Below are 26,077 nucleotides of genomic sequence, written 5' to 3'. Positions count from 1 at the left end.
AGAATGGTTAGAAAAATGTACAATGGTGCTGGATGTGGCTTAGTTGGGAAAGTGTTTGCCTGGCATGTACAAGGCATTGGGTTCAAACACTTCCATATAAACCAGATAAGATGACAACATGTAATCCCAAACCCTGGTGAAATAGAGGCAGAAGGTTCTGAAGTTGCACTTCACTCTTGGCTACATAATATGTTTAAGTCCAGTTGGAGCTGCCTGAGAGTTTTTTAAAAAGTACAAAATAAAAAGAAAGAGAAAGAGAAAATGCATCATGGATAGATGGATAGAACTCTTCGAGAATAGGGACTTTGCTAATGTGACTAGCAAGGGCAAGGCTAAAATCACCTAGCACTAAAGAGGTTGAGGCAAGTAGATCCATGAGAGGTCCAAGCCAGTCTGTGCTACTAGAGACCGGCTGACTCAAATGGAAAAGAAACCTCTAAAAGAAAAGAAGAGATGATGACAGAAAAGTAAGGAGAGGGAGGGAGGGGAGAAGAGAGTCAGTGAGGAAAGAGGGAGGAAAGAGATGGAAGGGACAGAGGGAAGGAGGAAGGGACGGAGGGAGGGAGGGAGGGAAGGAGGAAAGGAGGGAGGGAGGGAGGGAGGGAGGAAGGGAGGGAGGGAGGGAGGGAGGAAAGGAGGGAGGGAGGGAGGGAGGAAAGGAGGGAGGGAGGGAGGGAGGAAGGGAGGGAGGGAGGAAAGGAGGGAGGGAGGGAGGGAGGAAGGGAGGAAAGAGATGGAAGGGAGGGAGGGAAGGAGGAAGGGAGGGAGGGAGGGAGGGAGGAAGGGAGGGAGGGAGGAAGGAAGGAGGAAAGGAGGGAGGGAGGGAGGGAGGGAGGAAGGGAGGGAGGGAGGAAGGGAGGGAGGGAGGAAAGGAGGGAGGGAGGGAGGGAGGAAGGAAGGGAGGGAGGGAGGGAGGAAGGAGGAAAGGAGGGAGGGAGGGAGGGAGGGAGGAAGGGAGGGAGGGAGGAAGGGAGGGAGGGAGGAAAGGAGGGAGGGAGGGAGGAAGGGAGGGAGGGAAGGAGGAAAGGAGGGAGGAAAGAGATGGAAGGGAGGGAGGGAGGAAGGGAGGGAGGGAGGGAGGGAGGAAGGGAGGGAGGGAAGGAGGAAGAAAGGAAGGGAGGATTGAGCTGGGCTATACCGATAAGTAGAATAGATGTGACAACAGGGAATCAAGTATGAGTGACCAAGCTGCTCTCTAGCACTGGGGGCACCCAAGATCTCCTTCTTCTCTGATGTGGAAACTGAGCGGGCTTAACTTCCTTTTGCCTCCTCACTGGCATACCCATCTAGAGCCAGAGCACTGCCACACTTTATATAGAGCAGCCCTCTTGGAGGGTGGCTAGAAGCAGGGTAGGGACTGAAAGGGCCATGTGGAAGCTACTTGGTGAAATGACGTAACTTTTGTTAAAATGGCAACTGATTCTGATGTACTTTTATTATAGTATATCAATACAATTTCCTCTGACCTTCACACCCATGCCATGTGCACCCACAAGGTAATAAATTAATAAATATTTTAAAACCAGTGTAGTTATAGGGACAGAGGAGGTGGGGTGAGCCAGCAGTCTGCAGATCTGTTGGACACAGAGGTCAGAGGGCAAGTCTGTCCATGGACAGGGAATTCTGTCGAGCATGGGAAACTTCCACTCATTGCCCCATAAGCCCCAGAGAGTTCCCCTTTTGAAAAAAAGGGACTGTGTTTTTGAGACTTAACTAAAAGTATCTCTTCCTCTGATTTCTAGTGCGCGCGCGTGTGTGTGTGTGTGTGTGTGTGTGTGTGTGTGGTGAATGTGTTTATGTGTGTGTGTGTGTGTGTGTGTGTGGTGAATGTGTTTATGTGTGTGTATGGTGTGTATATGTATGTGCTTCGTGTGTGTGTGTGTGTGTGTGTGTGTCTGTGTGTGTGTGTGTGTGTGTGAGAGAGAGAGAGAAGTTAATCTATGGTCTCAATCATCCAGTGGGAGCAGCTCTCACTGGCTGGAAGCTTCACCAGTTCTGTTGGGCTGGGGGTTCCCAGCCCAGGGATCCACTGGTCTCTGCTTTCCTAACCTGAGATTACAATTGTCGCACCATACTTGGCTTTTTTTCCACATGGATTATGGGGACTGAACACAGGTCCTCATGCTTGCACAACAAGCATTTTACTGACTGAGCTATTTCCCCAACTGACTTGGTTTTGGGGGAGGGGAAGGTAACAATTAGAGTGCTACAATTTCATTTATTGGTTCTTGTTTAGATGTTGGCATGCTATGCCAGAAATCGAGAAAGAAACATCTGTGTCCTTTCACAATGTCAAAATGTATCAATGACAAGCTCCATCAGTTTCTTTGGCTATAATGTGCAAGGTAGTCCGAATTTCAGTTGATGGCTGGCCACTAGCAGACACAGGTTCTTAATTACTGATTACATATTATATATCACTCAGTGATTATATGTGTAGATGCGGATATATGTAGATTACACAATGAAGAGGGTTAAAGAGGCGTGCAGACAAGTTTAAGGAGTTGTAAGAACCTTCCTAGAGGTAGAGGAAGCTAATTTAGATTCAGGAAACTCACTGCATATGGTGTGGGTGGAATTTTCATGTCCTGCTCCCAAATAACCAGCAACGGTTTCCCAAAGAACAGACTGAGACTTAATATTAATTGTAAAAGCTTGGCCCATAGCTCAGGCTTGTTACTGCCTAACTCTTAGGTTAACCCATATTTCTTATCTATGCTTTGCCAAGTGGTTCATGGTTTGTTACCTCATTTTCCACATGTCCTGCTTTCTCTGTGCTGGCTGGCAGCTCCTCTGACTCTGCCCCCCTTCTTCCCATCATTCTCCTAGTTTGGTTGTTCCATCTGGAATTCCTGCTGGGCTACCGGCCAGTCAACTTTTTATTAAACCAATCTGAGTGACAAATCTTCACAGTGTACAAAAGGACTATTTCACAGCAATGGCAGCCTTCCTGGAAGCAGAGGCAGCTAGCTAATTCACACTCACGGGGAACTACTGCACCTGGTTAGACAATTGCTAATGAGCCCAGTTTGGAGGGCCCCTATAGGTGAGCAGAACTGACCTTGCAAGCCCAGCTGTGCCTCAGGGCTGAGTTGAGCTACAGAGGTGAGGTCCAGGACCATGCAGGTCATATTGGCAAGGCTCAGGGACCAGGTCCAGATAGAAAAACAGATGGATGAACAGGTGACAACTGTAGTTAGCTGTAGCAGTGCTGGAGTCCAGACTAACCTGAAGCCACAAGGACTGTTGGGAGTTCTCTGGGGACACTTGAACACATTCCAGGTGGTCAGATTCGGAAGGACAGAGAGACAGGGACAGTTGTGGGAACCTGGGAAAGAAAGCATGAGAAAGAAGGTGTGCCTGACCCGCTGACAGAGTCAGAAAGCTTCAGGCCAAAAAGTACCCACAAAAAAGACATCTTGTCAAGGACAGTAGCTAAACCGGGCTTCCGTTATGCCAAGGTGGTAGAGCATCTCAAGCTTCTGCTACTCCCTCTCATTCTTCAACCTAAACCTACCCCTCATAAATCCACTTGACAACTTTGTTTACAAAGAAAATGCCTGAACTTTTACCACTACTGTAAACTACATCTCAGGGCAATTTTTAAAGTATGTATGTGTTTACGCGTTCATTTAGCCACTTTCAGACATGTAACTTGACAGCCATCCACATCCTATTATAAAGAAACCTAATTCAGATTCCCCCTTGTGACGCCCACACCACAGAAAGGTATTTTTATTCACCTTTGTGCTTAAGATATATGTGAAAATACCTTTTAATAAACTCTAACTATGTTTTATAGTACGCATTCTGAAATCCATCCATCTCTGTGGTGAAACCGGGAATCTTGGTTTTGCTTAGCTGGGGTTTCTAGGGGATGGCTTCAGGCTTGTGTAGAGGATGGAGTGGAGCTGTGCCTCTGTCCCTGCTACCAGTGGCAAGATGACAGATCAGTGGGAGCTGTTGTCATCTAGTATTAGGTGTTTTTATCCTGTTGGGGTCTTGGTGGGGATGTTGCAACTGTCTTCAAGCAAACTGTCTTCAAGCTAGTGTTTTGGGGAGGTTCAAAGGCCTGCCTGGTTGGTTGGTTGGTTGGTTTCTATGCATCCCTATGTTCTTCTATTTTGCTGACTATATAAGAGTACATTTAGGAACAACATTTGTTGGTCTGTGCTTATGGATGGTGCTGGGCAGGTGTGGTGTCTGTGTGTACAATGAGATACAGTCATCTTGCCTCTGTGCTTGTGCTCCAAATGGAGACAGATAAAGTGATGCACAGCCTGCAAGCCACACCTTTTCTCATAGTGGAGTAACTCTGAGCAGAGCTCCACAGTCGTACAAGCCCCTGATTACGAGCTACAGGTCCATCCTCCATGACTCTCAAGCTTGCTAACATGCCACTAGTGACCTAACACTCTGAATTCCAGTTTTCTCGTCAGGAAAGTGGGGGCTATAGTTGCTCCTAAGGCCAGTGATCAGCCCCCATCACTCATATTTCCTGGCTCCTGTTCTACTATTAACCAGGCAGTCCGTGAATTCCCTCCCCCTCCTTATATGATCTAGAGTCCAGCTGTCTTAAAGGGCCAGTGTCTTGTTCTGTTCCCAGAGTGTCCTCTGGAATTAAGTGTTAACCTGAATTTCTTAATAGTTTTTCTGCTTCACATTGTGCTCTGGGAGGGAGGTGACAGCTATGTAATATCTAGGTGGTTGGTGTCAAAAGAACTAGGGTAGAAAAACCCTGAATGATCCCTGTTTTAGGAAGCCCATTGTGGAGGATGATCTCAGATGTGGTACAGTGGGTATCCATAGCTATTAATGATTTGAAAGGGGTATTTGTGTCCTTATAGAAATATACATAATGGCAACCACATTTAGGCTGAACATTGTGTTCAGATTTACTTTTTCTTATGACAGGCAATTGAGTGTTGTTCAAGATTTCTTGTTACCAAATGCAGAGAAGGAACAGGAGACAGTTGTGGTAGTCACAGCTGGAGGGTGAAGCAGAGGATACCACTGGAATCTGGAGCATGGAGGACAGAATGGCCCCCAGACATCCTACATTGCACACACAGGCCCTTAGGAGGCATTTTGGCCCTGGGTGTCAACAGCGCTAGGGTTGAGCAATGCACTGTGAAATCACTGTTAACAGGTTTGATTGTTTTACTTTAGGTCAAGTATGAGTCATAGGTTTGTAAAAATGACTGAATTATATGTCCTTTGGTAAGTATCTTTCTCCTGAGTGAGTTGTAGCGGGTGGGGGGACCAGGACAGGACCGGCAGTGATAAAATGACAGCTGGATTACTGTCAGTTTTTCTAACAGGTACTAACTATACTTCCCTAGCAGGTTCTCATTGTTTCATATCTTCATTGATATCGGCATCTCTCTCTCTCTCCCCAACCCCCATATATGTGATGTATATGTGTGTGTGGTGTTCATGTGTGTGGGTACACGTGCAGGTGAGCAGTTGACATTAAATGTCTCCATCCATCACTTTCCACTTTATTTGCTGAGGCAGGGTCTCTCTGAACCTGTGGCTCTAAGATGCAGTCAGTCTCACCCCTGTGGTTCCCTGCTCTGGCATCAAAGACAGGCTGCCATGCCCACCAGGCTTTTGTATGCCTGTGCTAGGGAGCTGAACTCCGGTTCTCACACTTGTGTGGTAAGTGCTTTCTCCACTAAGTCTCATCCATGGGCTCTCAGGCTAGCCTATAGGATAACCTTGAACTTCAGATCCTCCTGCCTCCAGTGTCTCATGAATTCCCAGTGCTTGGTTTATGGGGAGCTGGATATCAAAGCCAGGACTTCCTGTGCACTCTGCGCACCCCTCCACCCTAATTCAGAAAGACTAGATGTTCCACACAGCAGTGCTGGTTAAGCTCTCCTTCCCAGTGGCTTGTGATGGATGGACCACACACAAGGGTAGCCACTGTGCACAGTAATCAGAGAGGCATCGGGGGATGAGCGGCTTGTAACTGGGGTTCCTCTTTCTTCAGCCACAGCCACTGTATGCCTGTATGCTCAGCTTTTCACTTTCTTCTTTGTACAGTTGGCCCATCACATCATGGCTCTGAATCCATGGATTCAACAAACCTCAGATAGAAAGTGTTCTCTCAAAAGAATAGTGCATCTGGCAGTTGGGTGTGGTGGTATGCACCCATAACCCAAGTACTTGGGAGGTGGAGGCAGAAAGACCAGGGGTTCAAGGTCAACTTCAGCTATACAGTGAGTTCAAGGCCAGCCTGGGGGCTACATGAGACCTTGTCTTAAAAACAATTGCATCTGTACTACATTCGTACAGACTTTTTTTTTTCTTGTCATTATTCTCTACATAGCAAAGCATGACAACTCTTTATACGATGATTACATTACACTAGGTATTTGAAGACATCTTGAGGTGATTACATGAGGATATACATAGGGTATATGCAAATATTAAATCTTTTTCCATTATTGACACACCCAAGTTGGCAGAACACCTGTATTGGTAACATAATTAAGGAGTTGTTACCCTCCCAAGGTTAAACAGTTAATCTCTACAAATGAATGTAAGTTACATCTCGGAACTATGATTCAGAGTCAGGCAGTGTTACCAAGCATAGTACTGAAGCAGGAGAACTAATTCAAGACCAGCCTGGAGTTCATAGTGAGCTCCAGGTCAGCCAACCTGGACAATAGACGGAGACCCTGTTGTTCTCCAAGGCCCCAAAGCCAAACTCTTACTGTTTCTGATTGCTAAATGCAGTCACTGCATGTGTCTTAACATGAGTTTATCTGGATGCACTGTAAACTGTGGTTTGCAAGAATTTGCTTCAAACCATCCTGCAGCCAGGAAGTCTTTGTGATCAACCTTTGCCTCAGCAACATTAGGTACAGCTCCCTCCAGCTCACATGTGATGCCATGGACTGGAGACCATTGGGGCCTTTAAAGGTCTGTGTGTTAGCTGTGCCCCCTTCCACACTGAGACAAGAATCTAAAATAATGCTTTGGGTTCTGCAGATCAGATAACGACTTGTTCTGTTGTTAATTAGATAAAAGGAGTAGAAAGAAAAATAATTGGCCCCAAGAGGAAGGTTTCCCCCAGAGGACAGCATTGGAAGATGTCTGAGTTGTGGAAGAATTGTTCTGGTTAAGGATGGGCTTTGCAAATGCACACTCTCTTCCCTTTAGTGCCATGACCACCACATTGCTACTGAAACATAAACCAAGATCATCATTCCTCACCCATTAGTCAACCTGGGATTGGTTAGACCCAGTAAATGGGGGATGTCAGGGTCCTCTCCTTTCTCAGCTTACTTCAAAGTGAAAACCCCTACATCTTAAAGTCAGAAGGAATCCCTGAGTCATTTGACTTGCTTCCCTAACAAAGCCAACTGCAGCGCCAAGCATGGTGGTGCATGCCTGTCATCCCCACACTCAGGAGGCTAACGCAGGAGCATCAAGGGCTCGAGGCTGACCTGGGCACAAAATGAAACCAAACCTCAAAGCAAACTACATAAAAATATCCTTCCAGAGAGAAGGTCAAGAACTGACTCAAGCTCACTTCATTTCCCCCCCTCCATAACTTCCTCCATAACTTGAACCCTCAATGCAACTACATTAATTTCAGTCAGTCCTCTCCCAGCCAAGCTTCCTGTGCCCTTTTGATATTGTTTAACTTTACTAATCAGGTGTTTCTGTATGAACCTGTGCCTTCCCAAGATCGTCCCTGAGTAAAGAATAATGATTAATTGGGGATGAAAAACAAGTCCCAGAACAATTATGAAAGCACAATGAAGAGTGCGTCAGTACTGCAGCTCAGCGAGGGAAGATTCATGAGGAAGCCAGAAATCTTCCACTAGTTGCCCTGGCTTGCCTGGAGGTGTTCCTGCACTTGATCCTTTGTGTACTTCTGGGCAATGGGATTAAGCCCAAACTGTTTTGCTTTTGCATAATACCCGGGGTTGTCTTCCCTTACAGTTGATTGGGCAGGGCAAGCAGCAACTTTCCCAGTGCTATGCCTCCACATTGCTTTTCTCTGGGTTTTGCAGGCTCAGGTGAACCCCATCTTGTCCCACCTTTAAGGAAATTGTCCCTCCTATAAGGGAAGGTTGGAGGTGCTGAGTGCCCCAAGGACAGGCCTTCCCAAGCACCTTTGATTGCTCTTCATTTCTTTCCTATCTTTTTTTGCAATGCTGGGATTTAAACCAAGGGCCTCGTGCATCGTGTGTGTATTAAACTGAAACCACTGAGCTGTATCTCCAGCCGCAGTTGAACATTTTTTACACTGCATTTTGTTATGTTCTCATTTTCCTCTTTCTTTTTAAAAATATCTATTTTTTACTGTCTATTTTGAAATAGGATCTTATTAAGTTGACCAGGCTGGCCTTCGACTTGCCACCCTCCCTGCTTTAGTCTCCAAAGTGCTGGGATAACAGGACTGTAGCAGGTTCCAAGTCTTCTGTTGTTTCAGATAAATAATACTCTCTATATTTTGGAGATGGTGTTCTATACAGCTTAATAACTCTCTCTGTCTCTCTGACTCTCTCTCTCTCTCTCTCTCTCTCTCTCTCTCTCTCTCTCTCTCTGTGTGTGTGTGTGTGTGTGTGTGTGTGTTCCTTGTTGTACTAGGTATTGAACTCAGGGCCTTATGAGCACTAAACAGTTGCTTTACCACTAAGCTCCATACATACTCAGCCCTCAAAAAGAAGTCTTGAATAGTGTTCACCTCATAAAGGGATCTTCCTCCTGCTGTAAAGAGAATGCCTTTAAGATGGCCTGGGGGGAGAGACATGTCTAGCCTAATTAATTGGCTAGTTCAGTAGTAATTGCTTCCAAAGTAAGGACCAAGGGCATGGTTGCTAAGCCTGCAAGTATCAACTTTATTCTTGACTGTAGGAAAGGGCAGGTAGGGAAGGCTGAGGCATCCAGTCTCCATAGCAGAGTCTACATCATCCATTCTGGATAAGCAGCCTGTTCAGGAGAAGTAACAGGCAACTGGCATCCTCTAATAGGACAACCAGTTTTGTAAAACATTCTCCTATAAGGACTTTTAATCCAGGACTGGAGAATGGGGGGTGGGGTGCTTGGTTCAAGAGCATGCAGAAGAGGAGAGATAGCTGTATTTTTGTCTATGTAAACAGCACCATTGGAGTAGTACTGGCTTAAATTCAAAGGCATTACGAGAATTCTTATTTTGGTCAGTATCTGTACTTCTTAATATAGTAATGTCATTAATGTTTATCCCCTCAGTCTGTGTAAATCTGAACCTCCATGTTATTGGCCATTTGAAAAGGGTATTGTAAACACAGTCAGTCACCCTAATTAAATTATGTATCTGTATACTGAATGCTTTGTCAGGCTGCAACTATTTCAGTATTCATTCAAAGCCACAAGGCTTTGCCAAAATGAAGTTACCAATGCCAAAATTACCCTCTGTTGTTTAGACACAGCAGACATAATAACCTAATATTTAACAGGGTTGTTTTTGGAAAAAGGACGAAGCCAGAGACTGAACTGTCCTTTCTTTACACTCACAACATTAAAGAAGACACTGGAGCGGCTTAATGAGCCGGCCCCACTCTCCTTTGCTGCTGACCTAAAGAAAGACCCAGGGGAGGGCTCCTCAGGACATTTGTTTGAGGCAGGTGCAGAAAGAGTAAGGAGGAAAGAAAAATGATACGTAAGCAGAAAAACAAAACATGTAAATAAGAGCTGAGGAGGTGACACTCCAGCTCAGGACGGGCGGGCCATTGGGCTGCAGTCTGTGTGCTTTGAGTCTCATGTTCCTACTTGCAGGAAGGGATTGGCAGGCTGTTGTAGTCTATCAGCTGTCAGCAGAGAGTTTGCAGAGGGAGCATGGGTAACGAAGGGTATGCTTTCTGCACGGACTGGAACAAAAGCTCCTTTCCACTGGGAGTCAATACACAGGGCAGAGACTCTTAACTTGTGAAGTGCTGACAAATAGTGAGCTGGAAATGGAAAGGCAATCAGCTGGCTGAGGGGATGCCTAAAACTGCATGGGAAGTTGCATGTGGGTGAAAGCCAGCACTTCAAAGGTAGAATCAGGAGGATCAGAAGTTCAAACCTAGGCTCTGCTACATAGTGAGTTCCAGGCCAGTCTGGATTGCTTGATACCCTGTTTTGTTTTGTTTTGTTTTGAATATAAAGTCATGGAAAAGTGGAAGAATGGAGATGGTTAAACCCTTAACACTGTTTAGATGCAGATCCGAACCGTTTGTGGGCAGAATTCAAGCTCCTTTTTGAGAAGCCATTAGGTCTCATCCAAATTAGAGGGTGTAGCTCACTACCTGCTCATTAGACCCCAACATTCTGTAACACTAGACTAGAGCAGATGCCTGAGTAAGAGGAGAGGGGTTCATGTCAAAGTCACTCCCCCACTACCTCTGTCTTGTCGGATCCCCTAGGACCGGAACTCCTCCCACTGGGAGCGCTTGTTTTGGAAACTGGTGGGGTGTGGCCAGAAAACATTACAATGGAACTGGGATGGAGGAGGTGTGCTTTTATTTCAGATTGTGTCATTTGAGCACGAGTCTCCCGAAACTGCAGCTGACAGAACGGAGGCTGTGTTAGATCCCCTGGGTTGTTAAGCTGGCACACCCCAAGAGTAGGCAACAGAGCAGGCGAGAGAAGCAGTAGAGAAGGGCAGGAAGCCGCACGCTCAGCCCGGCTCATCCCTTCAACTTTAGCTTTTGCTGTGGTGATTGTAACAGGAGGAGGAAGAGCTAGGAGAAACCCCCGAGGGAAAAGAACGAAAGGAGAGGCGAGAAACTCAACTGAAAAGGAGATAGCAGTGGGCGAGTGAAACATCTCTCAGATGCAAACCGGGAGGCCCAAGGAAGAGGAGGAAAAGGCTGGGCTTCGGCAACCTGCTGCTGGGATTTAGACAAAGGAGGTTTGAGAGAGGCGGGATCAGATTCTAATATCAGCTTAAGGAGAGAGCCGGCAGCTGGGCTCAGGAAGATGAAACGGCCGGAATTCACATTAGCTGGAGCATGTACCCCAGCGAGAGCTCCCAGGAAAAAGTAAGTCTGGGAAGGGATCTGCAGAGCTTAACCGGTTCTGACATCTCGCCCCTCTTTAAGGCATGCCTCTGTCCATGCGTTACCTCTTCATAGTCTCGGTGACTACTGTCATCGTTTTTATTGTGCTCTACGTGTTAAGTTTTGGAGGAGATCAGAGCTACCAGAAGCTGAACATCTCAGACTCCGTGATGCTGACTCAGGTGTGTGCATCCTTTGTCAACGGGAAAAGCCCTTTCCTGTGGAGAAACAAACTAATGATCCACGAGAAGCCTTCTTGCGCAGAATATGTGACCCAAAGCCACTATATCACAGCCCCTTTATCTCAGGAAGAGGTAGAATTTCCTTTGGCATATGTCATGGTCATCCATCACAATTTTGACACCTTTGCAAGGCTCTTCAGGGCTATCTTCATGCCTCAAAATATCTACTGTGTCCATGTGGACGAAAAGGCAACAGCTGAATTCAAAGGCGCTGTGGAGCAGTTAGTGAGCTGTTTCCCCAATGCCTTTATGGCTTCTAAGATGGAGCCCGTGGTCTACGGTGGGATCTCACGGCTCCAGGCTGACCTGAACTGCATCAAGGATCTGTCCACCTCCGAGGTCCCCTGGAAATATGCCATCAACACCTGCGGGCAGGACTTCCCCCTGAAAACCAACAAGGAAATAGTTCAATACCTGAAAGGACTTAAGGGGAAGAATCTCACTCCAGGAGTCCTGCCTCCAGCTCATGCAATTGGAAGGACCAAGTATGTCCACCGGGAACACCTGAGCAAAGAGGTTTCCTATGTGATCAGAACTGCTGCCCTGAAGCCTCCCCCTCCCCACAACCTCACCATTTACTTTGGCTCTGCCTACGTGGCTCTATCAAGAGAGTTTGTCAACTTTGTTCTCCATGACCCCCGGGCGGTTGATTTGCTCCATTGGTCCAAAGACACGTTCAGTCCTGATGAGCACTTCTGGGTGACGCTCAATAGGATTCCAGGTATGTTAGAGTCCATGTTCCATGCAAAGGAATACCAGCCGGTCTCCTTATGCACAGGTGCCGGTTCAACCCATCTTGGATGGGAAATATTAATGAAAAAACAATGTATCTGTGTTGAGTATACATAAACTTTCTTGTTACGACTCCTAAAACATTGCAACTTAACAATTATCACATGGCATTTCCACTGAGTTAGGGGTTACAAGTCATGCAGAAAGCATATCACTATACAGGAGGGATGTGTGTGTAGAGGTCACATGAAAATGTTGCACCATTTGATATAAAGGACTTAAATCCACAGGCTTTCATCACCCAAAGGGGCCCTGAAACCAATTCCCCAGGGATGCTGAGGAGTGGCTTTGTTTATAAAACTTTTGAAGAATCTGCCTGGGCGGCAGGGAAGGAATTAGAGATGGAGACTGCAGTGTAGAACCCTCATCTTAGTTCTTTATGAGAGCCCATGATGCTCTTTGTGGGGTCACTCACAAGCAATGCCTTCCCTCATGCCACTGGTAGCTTACATCTGTGGCAGTCATCTCTTATACGGTGTTGAGTTCATACTAGAAGGTTTCCTTCACAGAATTATTGGACTTCATCTTAGCCCAAGATCTTTACCTTAGCCACCCTCCTGCCTACCCCTAGAACCACAAATTTTCCTTCTCACCTGCTAGACCACAGCTCTCAGAGGAGGGCTGCTCTGGCCAACTGCCTGCTCCTTCTCCACCCACAGCCATCTGCCAGCACACTGCCCAGTTTTCCCTGCAAAGAGTCAATATGCATAATGATCATTTATTCTGATTCCATCCGAATGGATTTGTTGCTGGTCTTTTCTATGGGAGTGTCCATGAAGTTGAGGTCATTTTCTGTCTCAGTGACTGCCAGATCCTCAATGAGTAGATCACATAGTAAATGCTCAGTAAGTTTGTGTTAGATAAAAGGGTGTGAGCAAGTGATGAGTGAACAAATGCAAAACATGGGGTTTTACTGTACACACACACACACACACACACACACACACACACACACACACACACGGGCTGCAGAAATGCAGTTAAGAGCACATACTGCTCTTCCAGAGGACCAGAGTTCAGGTAATTCCTGGAACCCATGTTTGGTCTCAACAACCATCTGCTACTCCAGCACCAGAAATCTGACTCTGGCCTCCATAGCCACCTGCACTCACATGCAAACACTTGCACAACAGACATACTCACATAAAGGTAATTTAAGAAATAAATTGTGTGTGTGTGGGGGGGGAAGCTGAACCTTACATTTTACTTAATACAAAAAATGAGATTCCAAGACAAAGCCTCTTCTTTCTCATCAAAATATTTTTACCTTTAATAATTGACTGGACCAGTTATTTTTATTACAATTTTATTTTGTGGGGAGGCAGAGTATGTCACAGCAGTGTCATATTCTATATCTGAAGAAACCAAGTTTGGTCACATACCCTCAATAAGCCAACTAGCACAGCCACATTAACAGTAAAAAGCAAAAAGAGACTTCCTCTCTGAGGCCATAGTGGGAAGAGAGGATGCAGGGTATCACTAGATCTCTTTAACTTCTTAGGGTACATACTGTGACCCTGAGGACAGCTTTTGGGAGTTGGTTTCCTCCTTTCCACCATGTGGCTTATGGGGACTGAACTTTAGTCAATTTTGGCAGCAGGTACCTTCATCTGCTGAGCCATCCTGATAGCCCTCAATCATGTTCTTCAAAACCTATGCAAAATGTGATAGCATTGCTTTGGAAGGCAACAGCATGCTTTGGACTCAGTGAAAAAGACAAATAGATTGCTAATGAGCTAGACAGCACTATTACAGTGAGAGAAAAGCAATCATTGTTCTGTCATTGGGGGAATGCCAAGTTGGGAATGCTGGTAAGTGCTCTGGGGCAGCAGGGCAGGGTTTGCTGGGTAATAAACATAGCCATGTTCTGGAAAATACCGGGGTGGGGGGTGAGGGATGGGGTGGGGATCGGCCAGCTCTCCCTGTCATCTTCTCACCCCTGATCTGTTGTTTCTATTACTGGCACTCGTAATTTGGGGACATTAAGCACTTAGAAGCTGATTTCCATAATTAAATATTTATTCCCTTTCTATTTCCAGTATTCTCTTAAAATTCATGAGAGTTGGAGTCTAGCCATGTGCCCCTTGGGTATGGCACTAAGTGAGATAAGATCATTATGTAACTCCACCAAAGAATGGCCTGTCACTTTTTTTTTTTTTTTTAAATGGAGAAAGAGATGAACAGGTGTGGTGGTACGTGCCTATACTCACAACACTCAGCAGAAGACCAGCAGAATGTGAGTTCAAAGACAGAGCCAGCTTAGACATCAGGGCACTGTCTCAGAAGCAAGGGAGGGAAAGAAGGAGGAAGGGAGGCAGATAGGAAGTTGGGTTTTTGTGTTTGTTAAATATCCCGATTATTTCAGCAAGGGGTGTCCAGTTTGATCCATGCCACATCGGTACAAAAACAAACAAACAAATCAAGGACAAAGGGGGCTGGAGAGATGGCTCAGCTGTTAGGAGCACTGGTAGCTCTTCCAGATGTCCAGGGTTCAATTCCCAGCACCCACGTGGCAGCTCACAATTGTCTATAACTCCAGTTCCAGAAGATGTGACATGCAGGCAAAACACCACTGCACATAAAATAAAATAAAAATAAAAAGCAAGGACAGAAGAATCTCCTTTCTCCCTCAACCTCCTCCCTCTTTCCTGCCAGTCAATAGGCAAGATGAGAGGTAAAGAATGACTGTTGTCACCAGGAAGGTGACATCTACCTGCTGTACTAGTGTGTGGATGCTGGAGGAGGAGGCTCCCTTGAGCCCAGAAAGTTCAGGCTATTCTGGGTATCATAACAAGACCCCCATCTTTAAAGCAGAATAACTAATTTAATCCAGGAGATAAAACCTCTTGGGCTGCAGGTCTTGTAGTGTGGTATGCTAGCTTCTGCCTTCTCCAGCTACAAATGAGAGGTTTGGGCAGAAGAGTCCACTTCTTCCAACATGTGCCATTCTTTGCAGAAGACACAGTCCCAGAACATCACCACATTCCCCACACAGCACCTGTACTCATATGGGTGGCGGTGCTTGGAGCCTGGGGGTCACACTGCCTGTTAGCTTCATGGACAGTGCCCTGTTCTCTACATGAGCTGAGGGAGACATTGTCTCGGCTGAGCAGTTCCCTGTGGAGGAGGCAACTGGCAGTCCATGCCAGTGACACAGCCCATGCATGAGACACTTCCTAGAGTTCTGCCTTCTTCCTTTTCTTGGACAGTTGGGAGCATCCTGGTTTAGAGGGAAAGGAAATCCTGTTTGTTAGGTGGAGCCTTCTCAAATGACAAGTGAAGACAAGTGAATTGGAGCACAAACCTTTAAAAGCACTCTCCAATCTTCACATTAATGTAAAAAAAAAAAAAAAAATCTAATCGTGCTCAGCTAACTCTGGCATTTGACGGTGGGGCCATGTCTGTGATTTAAAATTTGGGGTGTCTGTCTGATTTTCTACTCCCGGATAGCTTTTGATTACATTACCTCCTTGTTCAGCACTGTCACCTTTTAAAGGGGGAGGCTCTCCAATGCCAACCCTTTCTGTGCATGCGCAAACAGTGTCATTTCTTCCTTCAAAGTCCTCACCTGCTTGTCTCCTGAAGACTTCAGTGTTAGTGTTAGGAAGATGCTGCTCAAGTGTATCACTTCCTCAAAACATCCCCAAGAGAAATACGACTGAGAGGTTGAGTTGCATCTGATATGTGTCAGAAAGCAAAGTATGAATCATTTAAGAGGCTGAGAAGAAAGGCTCCTCGGAGAGGCAGCCGCATGTCACATGACAGCACACCGCTCTGGCTTTATTTCTCCATGAGTTGTCTTTCGATGGAGAGGTTGCCTTATTTCTTCGTTTTTAATCACTGCAGTAGAAATGGTGACTGGGTGGAGATGTAGCCTAGTGGTATGTCACTTGTCTAGCATGTGCAATGCCCTGGGTTCCATCTCTAGCACAGGAAAAAAAAAAAAAAAAAGGTCAAGACAACACAAAGCAAAGAGTATGACTGAAAATTTAGCCATACTCTGTGAACTCGTCCTCTTTTTTTTTTTTTTTTTTTTTTTTTTTTTAAATCGGTTCATATAAAAATGAACCAATGGAAAAATATGTAAGTTAATTTCTGTACAAAGACAACTATGAGGGGGGAAAACCCCCACAAGTATCAGAATAATCTCTAAAGACAATGAGAACATTCCAGCATGGTGATATGCTCTTTCTAGTACTCTAAAAGACATTAAGGAAATGGTCTACGGTAGGAAAGAATGGCATGAGTCAGAAAGAGAACTAAAGAATGGGGATGAAACTGAAATGCTACTTAAGGTAAGAGAGCTGGTAGTTCAGCTTGGTGGTAGGACCCTTGCCTGGCAGGCAAGGCCATGAGATAAAGAGGGCCGGGGGACAGGAGGGAAGAGATGGAGAGAGGGACAGAGGAGGAGGGGAAGGGGCAGGAGGTGGGAGAGGAGAGGGAGAGTGATGGTAAGGAGGGGCGGAAGAGGAAAAGGGGATCTGAAAGGGGGAGGAAAGGAGTGGGTCAAGGAGAAGGAGAAAGAGGAGGGAGGAGGAAAAGATTATGGGGAGAAAGAGAGACAAAGATGCCTGGGAAGACCACAAAGATGTCCAGGCCCTCAGAAAGCCAGGGAGCCTGCCTGTCATTCTGAGGTGGTTCTTGTGCACACTGGGCATCCAACCCTTCCCCTCCGGCAGCATTCTCAGAGGAGGTCCAGTGGGATCCCAGGTTGCTCTGGCAGGAGGCAGCATTAGCATCAACTGCCTTGACATCCAGCCCTTCTGTGTACTCATTGTCACAGGCCACCTTGAAGATAGGCTCCGTTTTTGTTTTTTGTTTTTTCTAGCTCTTCTCGTTCTGTTGTATTTTGGTTTGCCTGCCCAAGACAGAGCTCTAGAAGCCACGTATGGCCATGTAGTTCTGTATGAACATATAATGTTGCATTGTGTTTTGTTGTAATTGGGGAAGGAGCTGGAAGCAGTCAGGCAAGCCTCAGGGGATGCCACAAGAGATCTCTCCCGTTGAGCTCGCCTAACCCCCCACCTCCACCCCGGGGCCCCAAGCCCTCCTGAAGATTCTGGTTCAAGTCTTGTGAAATGGATCCCCATCTATGGAAGTGTTGGCTGGTCTAGTTTTTTCACAGCCTGCTAGGATAGCTAAGTTGTCTTTTCTCCCTTCAGGGCAGGTCAGATTCTCTGGAAAAGGCGAAGTTAATTTGACTTCTGCCTCTCTCACTCCCCCCCCCCCCCCCGCCTCCATCCCCACCCAGCAGCCTTGTTTGTTCCTGGAAGACTTTGCTCATGAGCAATCTGACCTTTCTCTGCCATGATTGTTTCAGTCCTTAACAGGGCTTTCATTTGCTTCTTTTCCATTTTCTTATTTCCATCTGTATATATATATTTTCAAGGCTTGTCAAACAAAATGATCTCCACCTTAGGAGAGACCACATGATCCCATTTCTTCCTCATATTTAGATTCTAAAAATAGCGTATTTCCTACTTTGATTTATGTTGTCATTTTAACTGTGACACACTCTTCAGAGAGTGTGTTAGCATTTTAGGTGGCAAGTGTCAGGAACTTGACTCAAAGAAACCTAAACAAATCCCAGGGCTTACTCAGAAGCCATATCCCAGGGATCTGGCCTCCAAATCCAGTAGGCTCAAGGGGGACAAAATGTGCAGTATCTTTCTTACAAAGTCCTCTACCCATAGGGGACCAGCATCCCTATTTTTCCAAACCCAAGGGGCTGGTGAAGCAAGGACTTTAGTGGCTAGAGCCAGACATTCCCTTGGACGACATGGACTAGTTGATCTCCTTTTCTCTGCCTTGCTCTAGCTTAGCTTCTCTTGGGCAGATTTTCTCTACACAGTTTTGGACAGGCCAAAAATGGCTCCAGCTTTACTTTTGTGGCTGGCTTTCCTGGGAGGAAGGGAAGACCTTTTCTTGGCAGTTCCAGGAACTGATTAAGAAGGGACGACTTCACTGGTACTGCACAGGACCAGAACCATCAGTAATGAAGCCAGGGGATGAAAAGTCTTGACATATCTCTCTGGGGCAGTTTTCTTGCCCCAAAACTAAAGGCAGGGTGCAGAAGCACATGCCTGTGGTAGGGTATCTCCTTGTCCGACAAGAGAAAGCTGTTCATATTGTCCTCACCTTGGTATTAGAGGGGAACCACGTATGTAGCTTTAGCCACCTGAGAAATTATAACTTGGAAATGTATCTTTGTGGGAAAGGCATGACCTCTTCACCATATCTTCTTCCTGCAGAAAATTCTTATTTTTAATATATATTATTTAGAGTATTTCTTGGATAATTTCATACATCTACACAACAATGTATTTTGATCATAATTACTCCCACTCCTCCCCTTAACTCCTCCTAGAGACACTCCTTACCTTCCTACATGCTTCCAATTACATTTTTTTTTTTAATAGCCTGAGTCCAATGTGTGCTCCCCAAATGCTTCTGATTGGGGACAATCCATTAGAACATGGTCAACCTACCAGAAGCCATATCCTTAAAGAAAATTGACTCTCTCCCGGAAGCTATCACCTAGCAATAGCTCCTCTGCGAGGGGTGGAGCCTGGTGAATCCTCCCTGATCCATGCTGGAAGGCTGACTAGCTTGATCTTGCTCTGATCTCGTTCGGTCAAGCATGGCTGCTGTGAGTTCTTGAGTGCAGCTGACGTCTCCTAGAGACACTGTTTCTTTGAAATCCCTCTACCCCCAACCTGACTCTTAAATTTTTCCACTCTTCCTTCCCGAGCTTTGGTGGGTGGGTGGATGATACAGATGTCTCACTGTGGCAAAGCACCCCACTGGTACTTATTCTCTGCACTTATATAACTTAACCAACCAGTTGTAAGTTTCGGCATTAACCACATTCTACTTCATGAAGAAACTTCTCTGACGAGGTCTGGAAGCTATTCTCATCTATAAGAGAAATGCATATTTAGAGACTGGTTTGATACCATGTCAGTTTAGCAAAGTAATAACAGTGGGTTCATCCCTTGGGCCTGTGAGCTCCCCAACCATGGATTCCTAACCAGATTTAGTCCCAGGCATGACTAAGACCCTCCTGTGGAATGGGTCTTAAACCCAATCGGAAGATGGTTGTTTACCTCCATCGCATTTATGCCAATATTATACCCGTGGGTATATGTTGCCATGCCAGTCATTTTTATAGTTCACAGGGGTCACAGCTGGATAGGACTGTGGATGAATCCCCCCTCCCATCAGCAGCCTATACGGCATCTTCTAATACTATGAAAGCTAGCTAGAAGGAGGGAAGGAAGCTTCCTGGTCATTATCAACATGGTCTCTTCACATACTGTGCATTAAGCTCTGTAGACAACCAAGATCAATGACAGTTAATCTCCAGAATACCCCTGGCAATAACTGGAGGGATGTGTCCCATACATTGGGCCTCTTATTTGGGAACCTAAATGGGGAGGGGAACTTAAGCAGGGAGGGGGATGGGAAAGTTAGGGCAGAGATGGAGGTATAACTAACACTAAGAACATTTGAGTCATATGGAAACCTACTTTATAAGCTTCCTAAATAGATGCAGTATGTATGCATATCCATAAATATAAAGCATACATATCTGTACATATTCACAAACACACATATACATACACATACACAAGAGTTTGATTGGAGTTAGCCGGCACAGGCCATAATGTTTCACCCAGAAGTCTTGGCATCACAATGTGACTACATTGTGTGTGAGTGTACTTAGTTTGCAAGAGGGTTCCTAACGCTGGATCTCTTTCGATGCTTCTGGCAGCCCTATGAAAGGAGGCTTGCTGTCCCCAATGTACAGATGAGGACATTTGACCTGTCAGCGTATGACGGGAGAGGAGTGAGAAAGCATCGAGTATTCTGGCCTGGGACTAGTGGCACCATGGTAGAGGGCTTGCTTAGGATGCTCAAGACCCTGGGTCTGACACCTGGAAACACACACATGCACACACACAATGACACATGTGTATGAACTGTCACGGTGATATTTCTTTCTATGCTGACAATTTAAAAAAGAAAAAAAAAGAAGTAAATAACTTGTCCAAATACAAATATGAAGTATAAGAAGGGAGGGCAAACAGAACCATAGACTAAACAGGGGAAGCAAAGTGACACATTACGTTCTAATTTTACAATAAGCCTGGTTTTATTAACCCTTCATTTAATTATTATAACTCCAAGAGTCCAGATAATGAAAGCACAGATTCTCATTCTATTAGACTGTGGAATGGTTGTATAATTGGACCCACAAGAATTTTTCCCGTTCCTCCTAATGGTTCATTTTCTGAGAAATCTTGGCTTTTTCATGTGAGAGATCCCAGAAAGGGGAAAGGGATTCACATTTACTGGACATCTGCCTATAGGTGTACATCATCTCTGTTGAGTCTTCACAGGAATCCTGTTGGTGGGTACTTAAATTAATGTTGCAAATGGGAAAATGTACTCTGGGCGGATGAGTAACGCACACTCTGCTGCAAACCCTGGAAGCACACATATCTGATGCGCCACTATCTGCGCTCATAGATGAACTCGTTCGATTCTCTCTGCAGGTCCCCAAATTCTACCCCTGCAGACTAGGATGTCTGCCATCACCTCTCACCCTCATTGATGGAGATCTGCCTTTGTCTGGGATGCAGACTTCCGAGTCAGAGAGTACCGAGTCAGAGTCCTGGCTCTTCCAGCCCCAGCCATAAAGTTTGCTTAGAAAACAGATTTAGTCTATGTGCTAAAAGCATACACCCTGTAGCCCAAAGTTTGAATCTGGTTTCTGCTATGGATAAGCTGTATGACCTTGGAAGGGTTACCTAACTTTTGTATCCCAGTGTCTCTGTCTGCCAAATACATGGTGAGGCTTTAGTCAATTAGACCAGTGCTTTCAATAAGCGTTGATGTGTTACTGTTTGTGGTAACTGGAGTTCAGGTTCTGTATCCCACATCTGAAATGTCTGGACCCAGAAATGTTCCAGAGTTAAGAAATGCTTAAGTCCTTGAAGAAATACAATGCAATATCTTAAAGATGGGACTCAAGTCCAAACATACAGTTCACCAATGTTTTCTATACATACATGGCCATAAGGCACTTTCACGTGGTATTTTTAATAATAGGGCACACAGACTTCTGCGGTGGAATTCTTCACTTGTGCTGCCACTATTTAGAGTGCTTCAGACTTTATAAATGCTTGCATTAGAGATGCTTAATGGAAAGCATGGCTCCATCTGTCAAGTGGTAATTCAGTCAATAGATACATATGGACCTGGATGCTGACCAGTCATGAATTTGACAAACAAGGCCCCTACCTTATAGAGTGAATCTTCTAGAAGCAAAAGGAAGAGAATGTTTGAAGCAAAGTCAGAGGATTGGAGAGTGTGGTAAACACTATGACACAAGAAAGGACATTCTTATTTGTTGTTTGTTTATTTTTTGAGACAAGGTTTCTCTGTGTAGCGCTGGGTGTCCAGGCTGGCCTTGAACTCACCAAGATCCGCCTACCTATGTCACCTGAGTGCTGGGATCAAAGGCATGCACCTCCACTGCCTGGCTCAAGGATGTCCTTTAGATCAGGTAGATTACAAAATCTACTTGGCAAGAATGTACCGTCTGCATCTCCAAATGAGAGAGAGCCATGCACACACTCTTGGGAAGGAAGTCACAGACAGGTCCCAGAGATCCTGTGGTGAGAGCCACAAAGCAGCTATGGCAGAGGGGTTGAGGGCAAGAGCTGGGGTGGAGTGGGCAGAGCATGAACTCTATAGGCTCTTGTGTGAATACTGTAGGACAATAAATACCGACCGCGCCCTTCCCAGGGCGTAGCAGCGAGGCCAGAGACAAGGGAAGTGCCAGGCTGAGCACAGGTATGGGCATTAAGTAAACTACCTCTAGCCACCAGCACCCTGGCCACCAGCACCCCGGCCACCAGCTGCCTCCCTGTTTTTGCCATCAAGCATCCTGTGCTCCTCTCTCTTAGTGTCTTCTAAACCTGACTCCATCCCAGACCCCTCGAAAGTGATGCGTTTTTCACTCTGATTACAGGTGGGTGTACGTATCCCACAACCTAAGTGTAGAGGTCAGAGGACAACTTCCAGTCAATTCTAGCTTCCCACTGTGGGGTCCAGGCCTCAAGCTCTCAGGTCATCAGTCTAGTAGGACAAGTGCCTTTATCTACTAAGCCATCTCACCTCTGCAGGGGGCTTTGACCTACCCTCCAGTGACAGAATGACCTTTATAGAAGTGTCTCTGGTCATATGGTCACTTCTTTCCTTGGAAACACGCATCCACCCCCTACAGTGTGACATCTTAGCCTCTTTGGGCCCATGATGCTCACTGCCACCTGGATCATGGACTTGCCAGCCCCATTCTGTTTTACATTTTAGCTCTACCAGATACCTTGTGGGGCCCAGCTGTGCCATATCCTGCTTTCCTGTCACAATCCCTGCCATCCCCTCTGCCAGGATAGGATGTTCTGGAACGTTCTTCTAGTCTCATCCACCCCTGACTGGCAGATGTTTTTCTTTCAAAATGCAGCCTAGAATCAGATTCTCTAGAAAGCCTATCTCATTCTCGATCTGGGCTCCCACACTTTGGCTGCCGGTCTTGCACCATTGTTTTGAGTGACCCTCGTTAGGAACTAGGAACATTCATGCCCAGCTTTCCTACAGACAGAGCACAACCGTGGATACACACACTGGTGATGCTTAGTGCGAAGGAGCCTCACATTCATGTCATGTACACACACTCAACTGGATGCTGGCTCTGGACTTTGTCTGGGAATTGGCACGGGAATGCCTATTCACTCCCGATAGGATCATAGCACACCCGAGACATGTTTCCAGTTGAGGAAAAGGATGTGTGGGTAAGGGGCTACTAGAGGAGATTTCTTACAGGAACATAGGAGCTGTGTTCTAGGATAACTCAGTGACTGCTAAAAAACCGTGTCCCTGGGTTTCCTGTACAATGACAGAGACTGGACATCCAAAGACTCTTGTCCCGTAGCAGCCATTTACTGTTTCTATAACATCCTAGCGGGGTCTTTAGAGTTCTAGAGTTCTGTAAGCTTGTTTTTTGTTTTTGTTTTCTTTTTTCTTTTGCTTTTTCAAGATGGGGTTTTTCTGTTTAGCTTTGGAGCCTGTCCTAGCACTCACTCTGTAGACCAGACTGGCCTCGAACACTCAAAGATCCATCTGCCTCTGCCTCCCAAGTGCTGGGATTAAAGGCGTGCACCACCACTGTGGGGCTGAGTTCTGTAAATTTTGCCTAGCAGTGTTGGCACTCATTTTTAATCTTAGCACTCAGGAGGCAGAGGCAGGTGGATCTCTGAGTTCAAGGCTAGCCTGATCTACAGACCAAGTTCCAGGACAGCCAGAGCTAAACAGAGAAACCCTGGGGGGAAAAAGAAAAAGAGAGAGAGAGCTGTAAGTTTCTTGTGGGTGTCATAAGTTCCAAACCTTCCTCCACTCTCCGGGACAGAAGTTTCAATCCTGAGGAAACACCATAGTATACATATACTCTAATGTAGATTTGTTTCCTTACTTCATCCATTTGAGTCATCACTTTGTAATCCAAGCTAGCCTCAAACTCATGGTCCACTTTCCTCACCCTTCCAAGTGCTAATTAACGTGTATGCCCATATTTTTACATAAATTTAAGTGGTGGGACCAGGTGATGATGGCACACACCTTTAATCCCAGCTCTTGAAAGACAGAGGCAGGTAAATCTCTGTGAGTTCGAGGCCAGCCTGGTCTAAAACAAAGCGAGTTCTAGGACAGGTAGGACTGTTACACAGAGAAACAGTCTCAAAAATAAATAAATAAATAAATAAATAAATAGACAAATAAATAAACAAATAAATAAATAAAGTGGCGGGAATCATCCCAGCTTGGCCTCCCTTCCACCCCATGAGTCTGGGGTCCATAGGGAGGCAAGGACGCTGCTTACCACCATGCTGTGGTGCGGTCCCGTTAATGTTAAAGCGCAGTGTACATCAGGGCTAGCCAGCTTCTTCATCTGTTGCTTATTAAGAGAAACAGCCATCCGGAGCAAGATTAAAGGGGAAATGGTCTGTGTTGGAATGACAGAAAGGCTGCATGTCGTCTCAGTATGACACATTCCCAAGAGATTTTTCCCAAAGGGATTATGAGTGTCAACATCACAGTTTTCCAGTAATACACAGACTTTGCTGCCTGAGCCCTGTAAGGATATACAAAACTGCCTGAATGATTTGATTCATTGAATGTGTAGAGCAGCTAGCAATTGCCAAAGCCATGGAAAATGCATTATCTCTTTTCCGTGCAATTCAATGTGCTGTCCATTGTCCACAATGCAATACACAGAGTCATTCTTCTAGAGTTGTATGACATTGTTGTTACTGCTTGTTTTCTAGAAGCTATCTCATATTAAGAAGGCAGATGGGGTAAAAATGACAGGGAGAGATTGTAACGTGAATGTTTCTGGCCCGGTAGTCCTGTGGTCCTTGAGCCCCAAATAAACATACAGACACTTATTAATTGTAAAACTGTCAGCCGGTGGCTTGGTCTCCTTACTGGCTAGCTCTGTCTTAATTATTAATCCATTTCTATTAATCTATGTATTTCTATTGATGTTTAATAAGGATCAGGAGAAACAAATAGGCCCAATAGATGTTTATTCAGGGAGAAATAACTCACAACATAGACAGATGAACACCAGCAGGTTCCTGGCACCAAGGATGCCTCCTGATATACTCCTGTCCCTGTACTGCAAGCCAGAGAGCTCTCCAAGCCCCCTCCTTAGGCTTACTTCCCCCAGGTCACGTCCAGCCCTGTCTCCACACCAATGGGCGTGGTCTATGCCATAGGTGCGGACAAGGTGAATGTCTCACTACATATTTCTGTGTGGTCTGAGAACACCTTGAGTGTCCCCTCTTCCCAGGCTCTACATGAGGACTCTGACTGCCTACCTTTACCAGAATTCTCCTCATCTCCTACCCCTGCCTATACTTCCTGTCTGGCCAATCAGTGTTTTATTCATCAACCAGTAAGAGAAACATATATACAGAAGGACATCCTGCATCAAGAGATGGTTCAGCAGCTAAGAGCACTGGCTGCTCTTCAGAGACTAAGGTTCTCCAGAGAACAGAGGCTTACCACTGTCTGTAACTCCAGGGGATCCAATGTCCTCTTTTGGCCTCCTTGGCACCAGGCGTGTAGATAGGGCAGGCATTATCTGCAGGCAAAACACCCATACACATAAAATAAAAATTTAAAAAATAAGTAAGGAGCAATAAATCTATCACAGAGAAAGACAGAAGCTAGCTGTCTTTGAAGTAAGAATTTGTCATGAAACTGAGCTCCAACTTGAAGATCGTGACAGGGCTGTCACACTGCCAAATGGGTCAGAGTTCATGGTTAGCTAATCCCTCATTTGGAAACTTCCACGGAGATGGATAATCTTGTCCTTTGTGTATTCTTGGTTACCAATTTTTGAAATGGTTCTGGGATACCAGCTGAGTATAGCCCAACTGTTCTCGGGGAAATTGGAATGAAGGAATTTGAGGTTTTTGGTGAACACATTCCTTAAATCTGTTCTTGATTTCCCTTTTGGCTCTCACTGTTCTTTGTATCTTGGCAATCTTGACATTGGTAGCACATCACTAAAACCATGCATAGTTTACCTCCACTCCCCTACATTTCCCTTTGCTTTTGGGGTGCCTGTTTCCAATCTCCTACTCATACTTACTTGGCAGATCCTCCCTTCCATCTGCCTCCTCCTCCCACCAAACTCATATCTTTAGTCACTAACATTATTCCTGGTAGCCAACTTCTCTCTAGCCAGGACTCCCTGTGCCCTTCCTTCCATCCAACCAGCATGTTCTGTGCATCTGCCTGTAAAGTTACTTAGTGAGCTCTGGGTTCTTATAATTACCACTCTTACCTCAGGCCCTGCAGTTCTTATATGCTGACTGCCTTCTGACCCATCCAGATGGTCCCTGGCCTGTGTGCTGCTGCTGTAAAACAGTC

The 26,077-nt window shown here is 45.7% G+C and overlaps 1 protein-coding gene across 3 annotated transcripts in view; it reads left to right on the top strand.

Moving 5' to 3' along the window:
- Gcnt2 (glucosaminyl (N-acetyl) transferase 2 (I blood group)) overlaps positions 1–26,077 on the top strand; it is an 83,160-nt gene that overhangs the window by 14,480 nt on the left and 42,603 nt on the right. Inside the window, exon 1 of one of the 3 annotated variants that reach the window (XM_051194398.1) lies at positions 10,469–11,554. The exons of 1 other annotated variant lie outside the window; for it this stretch is intronic. In XM_051194398.1, the coding sequence (XP_051050355.1) occupies positions 11,087–11,554 (468 nt within the window). In that variant the 5' untranslated portion in view covers positions 10,469–11,086. Of the gene's footprint in view, positions 1–10,468; positions 12,006–26,077 lie in introns of those variants that run through there. One more of the 3 variants, XM_051194397.1, reaches the window with a different exon arrangement.

The sequence above is a fragment of the Phodopus roborovskii genome, unplaced genomic scaffold, assembly GCF_943737965.1.
Source record: "Phodopus roborovskii unplaced genomic scaffold, PHOROB, whole genome shotgun sequence".
NCBI classification, from domain to species: domain Eukaryota; kingdom Metazoa; phylum Chordata; class Mammalia; order Rodentia; family Cricetidae; genus Phodopus; species Phodopus roborovskii.
The sequence above is the reverse complement of the archived record's forward strand: the minus strand, read 5'-3'. Positions and strand labels throughout refer to the sequence as shown.